Consider the following 12,357-nt stretch of genomic DNA (forward strand, 5'->3'; position numbering starts at 1 on the left):
CGGTGACAAAACTTGTCATGGTTCGTACCTTGCTCGTAGTTGTTGTCAAGAAAGATCGGATCATTCATCAATTGGATGTCAATAATGCATTTGTACATGGAGACTTAGATGAAGACATCTATATGAAGACCCCACAAGGTTTCGCCAAGGAACGAGGGACAAAAGTATGCAAATTACGGAAGTCTCTCTATGGTTTACGATAAGCTTCACGAAATTGGTATCAAAAGTTCACTACGTCATTGTTGAGTGTTGGTTTTAAGCAATCCTATGCTGACCATTCCCTTTTCGTTTACAAGCAACAAGAGAGCTTCATTGTTTCTATTATTTATGTTGATGATGTAGTGATAGTTGACAATGATTTTAAAAAGATTCAGGAGATGAAAATGTATCTAAACAAGGAGTTTAGTATCAAGGATCTTGGACCATTGAAATATTTTCTTGGCATAGAAGTTGGAAGAACTGCTGATGCTCTAGTGTTAAGTCAACAAAAATACACATTGGATATTCTTGAAGATTGTGGAATGATTGGCTATCACCCTAGCACGTTACCCATGGAACAAAATCTAAAGCTTTATCACGGTGACAATAGTTCCAATGTTTATCCACATCAGTATAGGCGACTTATAGGAAGGTTTATCTATCTTTAAGCTACAAAGCCATATATAATTTACTTAGTGAATGTATTAAGACAGTTTGTGTTAGATCCACATCAAATACACTTGGATGAAGCTTTACGTGTCTTACATTATTTGAACTCTTCACCATGTCAATGTATACTTCTTCCTAAAGATGGAGGAATGAATCTTGTTGCATATTATGATGCTGACTGGCTTAGCTGTCTTGTTACAAGAAGTTCGAGGACCGGGTACTTGGTACTACTAGGAGGAGCTCCCATCTCTTGGAAGACAAAGAAATAATCGGTTGTTTCTCGGTCTTCTACTGAAGCAGAGTATCGAGCCATGGCAACAACTGTGAGTGAAGTTTTGTGGTTGCCTTGGTTGCTTAAAGATCTTGGTGTGCATGCAAATAGGCCTATGTCTTTGTTTTGCGATAATCAAGATGCATGTCACATTTCCAACAATATTGTGTACCATGAGCGTACGAAGCACGTGGAAATGGACTGTTATTTTGTCCATGAACGAGTTATGTCCAAAGAAATTTTGCCTCTTTGCATTCATACGACTCACCAAGTGGCTGACTTGTTTACAAAAGCTTCAGGGGCACCACGACTACGGTTTGTGACTTATACGCTCCATCTTGAGGGGGAGTAAAGAAAACGATGTAATCATATCATAGCAGATTGCTATGACTTGTTTCCTTTTATCTTTTACTGTTTTATAGGCTTTTGTTTAGAGTTTATTTTTGATAAGGATTGCTATCCTTGCTGTGCACGTTTTTCTAGTGTATATATACCAATATCATTTATTGAATAAAAGTAATCTTTTGAGCCATTAATTTGTTTAGTATTTTGGGTGAATAATCCTAGCTTGATACCATGTATGGAGTATATTTATATATGAGAAAGTTACATTGGGGTCCTTATACTATACAAACATATAAAAGTAATGTATACTATAAACTAGCACCAACGATTATATGGTTCTTTTTTTGTTGTGTTTCATATTAGCGTGTTAATGAAATATAAACTAGACGGGACAAGAATGAGGTGAACCCATCACTTGTGACTACTATCAAGTGATATGGGTATTACGTTTGGTCTCGATCCATCTGAGGGGAAATTGATTTTGAGTTGAGATGTTACTTTTGCCGAGAGGTTTATAGCCGACCAAAGTTCTGTCATGAAGGTGAATCATGCCTCGAAATAGATGGATGATGTAGCTTAATTTTCCCATTTGTGGGTGATCTCCGATAGAAGAAACATTGTATTTCCATAGTTGTTGGAGTTTTCCTCCGACCAAAACATCTCACGTGAAACTTGGCCTTGACAAGTCGTGTTACACATCAAAAAACCAACCATTCCGTATAGTCTTACACGGATACAAGTTCTAGAACATGTGAACATCCAACAAAGCATTCATTCCCATATACTATACCAAAGTGTGACATGGACTATACGGCTTCTTTCGGTACTGGCTAGTTGGCTGAAGCTCAAAAACTTTACCTTTTTCTTTCAAACTTTTACTTGTATCACCACCTGCATCACCAACAACGCCACCACCAACGCCATCACCACTGACCAACACCACCTGAATAATTAAAATGCTAAATGGATAAGTCAAACGCTTAATGGTTACAATGTTTGCAGGCTAAAATCATTTCAAATACACTTTTAGGCTTCACAAAAAGATATGATGAATTCCATGCTTTTGATACTTTTCCTTTTACAAAATAAAAGGTTTCTTTTAGATGTTGAACTATGTACAGTTGTTATTAAATGCGAAAACATACTGTGTCCACCTGTCTTCGACTGTAGCTAGAATCACAAATTGAACATTTTACAAATCAATACTATATGCATTGGGGCTTACTACAATTTCTTTACAATTACAGGCTCCACAAATGCTTTACAAAAGTATATATGTTCAACAAGGCTTGACAAATCATTTAAGCATATTATAAGATAATGGAATGTGTCATGCTATGCATTTCTCACACATATACATACATGGATCTTGATGTGCTTTTAAAATAACTATACTTACTGTCCATTGAAATATTTGAAAATATCCTTATACTCCCCTCCACAGAAAATGGTTAACTGATCCGCACACATGCGTTGTCAGTATGTATAGTTATTTTAAAAGCACGGGTAGGAGGGAGAGGGTGGGGTGGGTGATTGGACAATATGAATTTCTATATTAATATAAACCAATTAATAAAAATACAAGATAACGGGTAAAAGAGTCATTGCATATGAGTTACATGATGAGAGACACAGATAAAAAGTTGAGCGATGGTACGAGTAAAAAACAAAAAAAAAACTGAACTAGATCCATAGGCAGAGTCAAACCACAGAGATGATTTATGTATTTTACTCTGAATTGTATCATGTACAATGCAAACTCCTAAGAGAATGCCTTGTCTTCTTTCACTTTAGATGTAAAATTTTGTTTCAGTCTTATATAATTTTAAGATTGATTCTTGTTGCATAATGCCTAGTATTTTATGATGTAACTATCGTTGTGTTAACTGCAAATTTTGATTAAAAAAAGACAATTTATGAAAAACAGAGGAAATACCTGTTGCAATAGTTCTCAGTGAATTGGTTCCTTAATCCCGTCTTGGTCTCGGTGCCTGTGTTATCCAAGGCTTGTGTGAAGGTTTCAGTTTCTGAGGTCTGTATCTCAGTAGCAGTTGCTAAAGCACACGACTGAAGAAGTGACTCGGATCCAACAATACGCAGATATTTCAACAAAAAAATGCTACGTGGAAGATGATTTATTCCTGTACAGTTTATATCCAACTCTTCTAAACACTCTAGACTTCCAAGTTCCTCCGGCAATTTCTGGACTCGACTACAAAAAGGGAGATAGAAATATCTCAAACATTTCATCTTACAGATGCTGTTTGGAATATCTTCTAAAGATGCACATTTTTTCAGGTTCAGCTCCTCTAAACATTCTAATTGCCCAATATCCTCGGGTAACTTCTCAAGAAGCTGACAAGATTCAAGGTTAAGATATTGCAGATGTTTTAACATGCAAATGCTATCTGGAAGACTTCTAATACCTGTAGACAACAAATTTAGCTTCTCCAAACAGTCTAACTGGCCAAGATCATTGGGTAACTCTTGAAGAAGCAGACAGGATTTAAGTTTGAGAGATAATAGCTGTTTCAACATACATATGCTATCTGGAAGACGTCTAATACTTGTAGACGACAAACTCAGTTCCTCTAAATGTTCTAACAAACCAAGATTCTCTGGTAACTCTTCAAGATACCGGCAATCTTTAAGTTTGAGAGATTTTAGATGTTTCAACATACAAACACTATCTGGAAGACATATGACGTGTGTAGAGTACAAAGTTAGCTCTTCTAAGCATTTCAACTGGTCAATGTCCTTGGGCACCTCTGGAATACAGCCATCCAATGTAAGGCGCCTTATGTGTTGTAAACCACAAATGCTTTCTGAAACACTCTCAAGCTTTGTGCAAGGCTGGAGATCTAGTAAGACACACTCGAGACTAGTTCCATTTGATGAGGATTGGTCTTTAGAATAATCAAATATGAACCGTAGCTTTGGCAGTTTGTTGCGGGAGTACCTTGGGAATTCCTCCAAGCACACCGCAGACACCAATAAGTCAGGTAAACTAAGAAGCTCAAGTGATTCCAATTGTTTGATAAACGAAAAAGATACAGACGATGAGCACCAAAGTAAATCTAAGTAGACAAGCCTTTTTAGACATCCAGGGGGCACATGAAGTTGTATCAAATCATGACATCCTCTAAGCTCTAACCTCTCAAGATTCGGAGTCATCCCAAAGTCAAAAGTCCTCACCTTTGAACAACTAAGGTCTAGGAACTTGAGCTTCTTAAGAACCTGTTATACGCAAAAAGAACAAAAATTAGACGAGTATTGATGTATCAACTAACAAATAGATGAAAAGCATTACAATGAATCAACCATTGTACCTTTCTTTCTCTTCCTTCCCAAAGTTGCACGATTCTGCTATCAGGCAATTGAAGTGCAACAAGATTATTTGCTTGAAATGTTTGGGGTAAAAACGGACCAGGGTAACCATTCCAATTCAATAACTGCAACGAATTCGGAAAGTATTGTTTTTCCTTATCAAACTTCCAGTCGCTAGGGAAGCGGTCATCGTCACTCCCAGTAAGAAAAAGATATCTAAGTTTCTTCAGGTTTCCAAGGCCTTTTATAATAATTTCAGGACTCACTTCGGTCAGCTCCAGCTCCAGTCCAGTACATGTTGACGCTTCGGTACCCTACAATCCAAAAGCAGTCACCATGAAACTTGTGTCATATATGTAATGAAAATTTGTTAGTTTTAGTAAAACTGATCCTTACCACATTATCTGTGAATAATTCTTCAATTTCCTCGCGAATCCAGAGTCGGCTATGTTTGTTTGGCTCACGAGGGTGCGACCGCCGAACAATATTCTTGCCCAATTCTTCTATTCTATCATGCATACCCAATCCATTATGGAAAATTGTTATGAGTGATTTTTGCTCAAGAACTCTTAAACCGTAGATACCACGAAATCCACAGCTATCGATTGCTCTGATTGCATCATCTTTAGGAAAACCAACCATGAAGCATGCAACATCTAGGAATATTTCCTTGAGATCATCCTCCAGGCCGTCATAGCTTATTTCCAATACCTCTAGAGTTTCCAGCGATGGAATTGTTTCTAGTCTTTTTAGTGCATCTATCCATAAAACCTCCTCTTCACCACAAAGATGGGAACCCAAAACTTTGATCGTTAAGGGCAGACCAGCAGAATAACATACTACTTCTGATGACAGCTTTTCAAACCCTTGATCTGGAATATATCTCTTAAATGCATACCTACTAAACAGGCTCATTGCTTCCTCATCCGACAAGAAATCGACATCATGAATCCACTTCGCATTCACTCCGTGTGCTAGCAGCACTTTCTCGTCTCTTGTTGTAATGATGATTCTACTTCCGTCCTTAAACCAATCACCGGCTAACGCCTCAAGCTGCTTTGGATTATCCACATCATCTAGAACAAGAAGAACCTTTATATAGCGTAGCCTCGTTCTCATGATTTTTTCCCCATCTAAAACACTTCCTCTGTGTTCAATGTTCAGGACATCTGAAAGGACTCGTTTTTGCAATGACCGCAAACCCTTCTTTTTTGAAACTTCTCTTACATCATCAACAAAGCAACTACCTTCAAAAAGGGAAGACACTTTATTAAATATAGATCTAGCCAATGTTGTCTTCCCAATGCCTCCCATACCCTTGATCCCTATCATGCGTGCTTTATCGTTCAAACCGATCCCCAAAGACGACTCCAGCTCTTGCATCCTGCGGTCCATGCCTATCAGATTTTCATCATTGCTCAAATGAATGGAACGTAACTTGAGTGAAATCTCTTCACCAATTTTTTTGATGGCTTCAGTTTCATGCCTGCAGATCAAACAAGATTCATGTGGCTTGATCAAGAATATCCCACACGATCAATTAGTTTCAGCACTATACCATACAACCATTTGCAAAGTAATAACATACACATATTTCCTGTGTCCAGGGTGTTGGAAATAAGAAGATCAATGTATGCGGCTGTGTTTTCAAGTTAAATTGAGGAAAATTGTGATTTTTTGCTGTTGTGGAAACATGGGAAAACAGAAGAAAGAAGGGCTTGAGGAGCTGTTGCAATAAAGGCAAATATTACTTTCAAAACTGAAGGAAACGGTTACAATGGATTGAAAAACAAAGCAAGGAAATAGGTAATACTTAAAAGCCCAAATTGAAGTACAAAAGTACTATCTACAAATCAAAGTCATGCTTGATAAATCAAGGGCGGACTGGTGTATACCAAAAAAAAAAAAAAAGTCAGATCTGGTGAAGTGATGGCAAAAATATATTTCAGTTTGTTGATGAGTTTAAGGAGGTTCAATCATCACATAGAAGACTCAACTTTGAGTTCAAAATTTACAGTATAACAATTGTACAATGAAAGAGCCTTCTACATCCCCACAGACCTAGATTACAGATACAAAAATGAAAGAATAATTTTGCAGAGATATGATGAAGGAATTTATACCCATTAGCAATGTTTTTCAGATCCCACCCGACCAGATTGCCTGCACTTTCAAGAGCCTTTTCCCATTTCTTAATCTGTTCGTTAGACTTATGTTTGGCGATTGCTCTTCCAACTGGCCCACTTCGTTTGCGGATGTCACTGGGCTCCACATCATAAAAGAGCGGGTAAGCAATCTGCTCATTCTCATCTTGGCACTCCATAATCTTCGCAAGTTCCTTCAGGCACCAAGAAGAAGATGCATAGTTTTTAGAGAAGACAATGATAAAGAACTTTGACTCTTCAATAGCTTTGAAGAGCTCATCGATCCGTTTTCCTTTCTTGAGTTCCTCGTTGTCCCTGAAGGTGTGAATGCCTTTTTGCTTAAGATAAGCGTAAAGATGATCAACAAAGGTCTTACGTGTGTCTTCACCTCTAAAGCTTAAAAATACATGATACTTAAAACTCTTTTGATGGGGTGAAGTTGAAGAAGACGCCATTCAAGGTTTTCTTGATGGATCTTCTATGAATCAAATCGTTCTTGCGAGAGATTCTTAACAAATAATTGCAAAGAAATTAGAGATGCATGTGAACCACACAACCCAATGATCGGCAAGATCTAGTAATTTCAACAAAGTGAAGACTTACATTTCTAAATAATAAAGTCAAGGAAGAATTTTCAAATGCCCCTACCAAATAAAAAAAATTAAAAAATTAAAAGATTAAAAAAGTCAACTGATCAACCAAGCTTTTTGTATTGTCGGCGATTGCAAGTTGCAATGGTTAAATGACAAAGTCAACCAAACTTTTGTATTAATTGTTAGAGTAAATTACAAGGTTCGTCCTTGTGGATTAAAAATATAGCAGGTGTAGTCCTCAAGATTTATTTATTATAGTTTTTTTTTCCTATTTTGTAGTTTCATTGCTCTTTTGGTCCCTTGACCTACCAGTACTGTAGTTTGGTAACAGTTAAACGAATTTGATCAATTCACCTATCCATTTTAAGAAACTCCCATAGATCCAAGAAATACTATTTAAGGGGAAATGATATAAATGTCTTACAAACTTTTCAAAGTTGGTACATATATAGACACACTTTCTCTCAACCCACAATACTTTCAAAAGTCTAAGGTTTCCTTGACGAGTCTGATTTTGAGCTAATAGTTCATGTACCCATTTCTCCATTTTAACATCTTCAAATCAAATTTATTTACTTTTTTTTGGAAGTAAAACATGTTTTTTCATTAATTGGAATATCATCGTACAATGAATGAATGGTAAACGGGCAACAAATTGCGCCGCTTAGCGTTTTTGTTAATTACAAGAGTGTGTATCAAGAGGAAGACGAACAAAGGTTCAACCCCTCAATTCCCTAAATCTCTCTCCAATTGATCAAAACCCCCTTCTTTTTCGCATTTTTTTTTAATTTTTATTTTCCGAGTTGCCAATTGCCAAGGGGAAGGGCAGCAGGTGTTGTTTAATTGTGTGAGATATGATGATACATATATGACTCTAAGATGGAGATCGTGAGGCTGATCTATGGTGATGGAGTCGGTATGGTGAAGATCGATTGAAGGCTTAGTGTGGCTGGATAGTTAAATCCCTCTCTCTTCTTTATATTCCTTCCCCAACATCTGCCATGAATGACTTTCTTCCTTCTCTCAAATGAAATTTCATCCTTGTTATCTAACAATTTTCTATTGCAGTTGGGACACATACCTTCTTTTTTCAGGTTTAGGAAAACCCATCATTGTTTTTTCTTCAAAAAAAAACCTGTTAACTAACAAGACCAGTTAAGTTAGAGTTAGTTAGAGCTTTTTATGTTAGAAAGGGCATTTTTGTAATTTTGTTCATTATTCAGTTAGATTTGTTTCTTCTGTATATATATATCATAGCTTGTAGTCTGTATTGATTCAGTTGAAGAAATAAGAACAGGAAGTCATGAATCTCTCTTTCTCTCTCTTTCTCTCTCTCTCTTTCTCTCTCTCTCTCTCTCTCTCATCTCTAACATGGTATCAGATTTATTGATCTGTTTTTCTGCATTCGTTTTTCAATCAATCATTCGTTCTTGATTCTTCAATCAATTCTTATCTTCTTCAATTGTTACTCGGTTTCATCGATTCAATTTGGGGATTTTTTTTGAAACGATGTCTCAATCTGGTAACGCATCAATTCAATCCACTATCATTGATATTTCAAGTCCTTTTATGTTGGATCATCTTACAATCCAAGCACTGCTCTTATTACTAATGTGTTTAATGGAACTGGTTTTTCTGCCTGGAATCGTTCCATGACTATTGATCTCTCTACGAAGAAAAGATTAACTTTTGTTAATGGAACAACACCAAAACCTCTTGCTGATTCATCATTATTTGTGAACTGGTCAGAGTAAACTCCATGGTGATTAGCTGGATACTCAATTCACTTCATCGCAATATTGTTGAAAGCTTAATTTTCCTTCTAACAACTGCTGACATTTGGAAAGAACTCAATCATCGTTATGAGTAAGCAGATGGAGTTCTCAACTATCAAATTCAACGACTGTATTCTCTATCACAACGATCAGATGATTTATCCACATATTTCATGAAATTAAGCAAAATTTAGGATGAACTTCGAATTGTTCAAAGCATTCCTGACTGTTCATGTGTTGTTGCTTCAGGTATTGCTAAATACCTTGATGATCAACGATTGATTCAACTCCTCATGGGATTGAATGATACTTTTAAAATACTTCATGGTCAAATATTGATGATGAAACCACTTCCAATCTTTTCCACTATTTATTCTATGATTATTGAAGAGGAACGACAAAGAGAAATGAATACTCTTTCAACTATTAATCATAAGATGATTGTTATGAATGTTTCACATGATTCTGCTTCCAATTTTTCTAAGAATTCTTTAACTTGCACTCATTGTTTGAAGACATGACACTCAGTGTTACCGATTAATTGGATTTCCATCTAATTTCAAGATCACAAAAGCAAAGAAAGATGAGCCAAAATATACTGCTCAATTTGCTACCACCAATCCTTCTCCTACTATATCTCAAGAACAGTATCATCAACTCTTGCAACTTCTCAATCAACATAATCTGCTATCATCCAACCAAGCAACTTATTCTATTCTTTAAGAAGCAATGGCATCTGATGGTAATGATTTCTCTTACACTAATTTTGTTGCAAATGTATACAAGTCTTCTACATTTCTTAAACCACATCTTTCATTTATCATAGACACAGATGCAATTGACCATATGTGTTCGAATCCTCAACTTTTGTTGAATCTAACTCCTCTGATACAACCACATTCGTTTGGGATTCCTAATGGCCATTCCTTGTTCATCACACATTATGGTGATATTCAAATTCATGCATCAATCATTCTTAAAAATGTATTGTATGTTCCATCCTTCATATACAATCTTGTATCAATCTCCAAGTTAACTTGAAAATCAAAAACTTTTGTCTTATTTATTTATGAGACATGTCTCATGCATGACCCATAATTGAAGAATAGATTAGCTCTTGGAGTCATTGGCAAATGAATAAACAATCTCTATGTGATTAAGTATCAAGAACTCAAACAACATCTATCTTACAAATTTTCTATTTTCAGTTCCCCTTTATCATCTGTTTCTCATGTAATTGATAATCAGTCTGATTCAAATGTTATGTTGTGACATAAATATTTCTGACACATTGCTATAGATAAACTTAAGCAGTTCTTGAATTTTCCTTGGAAATACACTAAATATGATATTGCATCTTGTTTAACTTGTGCTCAAGCTAAACAAACACGATTGTCATCTCTTGATAGTACTTTAGTTTCCAAGGATTCCTTTGATCTTATTCATGTTGATGTGTGGGGTCCACATAAACATAACACATATGTTGGTTACAAATACTTTATCACCATTATTGATGATTTCACAAGACACACTTGGATTCATTTATTAAACAACAAGAGTTAAGCCTTTTCTATAATCCAAGAATTTGTCAATTTTGTTAAAACTCAGTTTCATAAAACAATCAAGTGCATTCGAAGTGATAATGCTAAAGAACTTGGTTCTAGACATGATGGGTTGCTTATTTCAAAGAGCAAGGTATTATTCATCAAAAGTCAACACCACATACACCTCAACAAAATGGGCTTGTTGAAAGGAAGCATAGGCACATTTTGGAAGTGGCTAGAGCATTATTTTTTCAATCAGCAATAGGAGTACAATATTGGGGAGAGTGTGCTAAAACTGTTGTTCGTATCATCAATAGGACATCTTCTAAAGTTCTTCAAAATAAACCTCCATTTAAAGCTCTGTATGGTGCTAAACCCGATATGCTTATGTTAAAAGCCTTTGGATGCTTATGTTTTGTTTCTTCAACAACAATTGTTAAGGATAAGTTCATTTATAGAGCTCATACATGCATATTCCTTGGATATCCATTCAAATAAAAAGCTTACAGATTTCTGAATATTGTCACTCAAAAAGTACATATTTCATGAGATGTTAAGTTTTTTGAACATCTTTTTCCTTTACACGCTCTAAAATCTATTGAAAATTTTGTCCTCGACACTTCATACATTCCAAACATTTCACCAGAAGATCATATTTCAAATGAATTTCCTTCCCATTCGGTCCCAATTCAACTATTAAATCCTTCATTTCCATCAAATTCCCAATATACCCCTGTCCCACCCGTACAACTCATAAGATCTTTAAGGAATCATAAACCTCCTACACATCTCCATGATTATGTGTGTAATGCTGGAATATCTTTTGATCTGAATTTCCCTCACACCTTTACAAATTTCTGCATTAACAATTCCCCAAGTTATGTAACTTGTAATTTGGTTCTCCATGATTCGTATGCTTTTCATGTGGAAAATAATATAACTGAACCAACTTTTTATCATCAAGTCAAGGGCATACCTGAATGGGAACAAGCTATGCAACATGAATTAGCTATTCTAAAAGAAAATGAGACATAGGACATTGTTAAGCTTCCTAAAGGAAAAAAGGCAGTTGCTTGTCGGTGGCTCTACAAAATTAAGTAATGATGAGACAGATCTATAGAAAGATATAAGGCTCATTTGGTAGCCAAAGGATTTACTCAAAGACATTGGATAGATTTTCATGAGACTTTTTCTCATGTGGTCAAATTCACCACTATTAGATGTGTTGTTGCTATTGCGGTCAAACGAAAATCGGACATACATCAGTTTGATGTAAACAACTCCTTTTTACATGGCAAATTACATGAAGAAGTGTATATATGATTACCACATGGTCATGAAGCTTCTTCTTCCTCTTCTCCTGTTTGTAGACTAAAAAAGAATCTTTATGGGTTAAGAAAAGCATCAAGGCTGTGGTATGCTAAACTGTCCACTACATTGAGATCTAAAGGACACTTTCATTCCCCAAATGATTATTCTCTTTTCTTAAAGAAATCAAAATCATCAATTACTATTGTTACAACTTACGTTGATGACATTCTTGTCACTAGTGATGACATTGGAGAAATACAAAGCTTAAAAGAGTTCTTACATCATGAGTTCAAAAATTAAAGACTTAGGTCTTTTACACTTCTTTCTTGGGATAGAATTTGATGAATTTAACCATGGCATGGTCATACATCAAACCATATTCATCAAACAATTACTCAA

At 35.8% G+C, this 12,357-nt stretch overlaps 1 protein-coding gene across 2 annotated transcripts; it reads right to left on the bottom strand.

The window, feature by feature from the left end:
* Window positions 1-1,483: 1,483 nt before the first annotated feature.
* LOC111878524 (disease resistance protein RUN1) lies at window positions 1,484-7,336 on the bottom strand. Of its 2 annotated transcripts, none has more exons than XM_023875040.2 (5): window positions 6,715-7,336; window positions 4,988-6,077; window positions 4,594-4,905; window positions 3,201-4,501; window positions 1,484-2,207 (listed from the first exon to the last, which is right to left on the bottom strand). In XM_023875040.2, the coding sequence occupies exons 1-5, from the start codon at window positions 7,188-7,190 to the stop codon at window positions 2,132-2,134; spliced, it is 3,255 nt and encodes a 1,084-aa protein (XP_023730808.1). In that variant the 5' UTR covers window positions 7,191-7,336; the 3' UTR covers window positions 1,484-2,131. The 2 variants fall into 2 exon arrangements, with proteins under 2 accessions (XP_023730808.1, XP_042756938.1); XM_042901004.2 differs by lacking the exon at window positions 1,484-2,207 and having other exon boundaries at window positions 3,486-3,619; window positions 3,691-4,501.
* Between the last annotated feature and the right edge of the window lie 5,021 nt (window positions 7,337-12,357).

Source organism: Lactuca sativa, chromosome 4 (genome assembly GCF_002870075.4).
Source record: "Lactuca sativa cultivar Salinas chromosome 4, Lsat_Salinas_v11, whole genome shotgun sequence".
Taxonomy (NCBI): Eukaryota; Viridiplantae; Streptophyta; class Magnoliopsida; order Asterales; family Asteraceae; genus Lactuca; species Lactuca sativa.

What these genes read in the sequence shown, in the direction of transcription:
- LOC111878524 (XM_023875040.2), bottom strand. Translation starts at nt 7,190, where the DNA reads ATGGCGTCTTCTTCAACTTCACCCCATCAAAAGAGTTTTAAGTATCAT. An exon ending in AATTATTCACAGATAATGTG is followed by an intron (nt 4,906 to 4,987) that starts GTAAGGATCAGT and finishes TTTGGATTGTAG; the next exon opens with GGTACCGAAGCGTCAACATG. An exon ending in GGGAAGGAAGAGAAAGAAAG is followed by an intron (nt 4,502 to 4,593) that starts GTACAATGGTTG and finishes TGCGTATAACAG; the next exon opens with GTTCTTAAGAAGCTCAAGTT.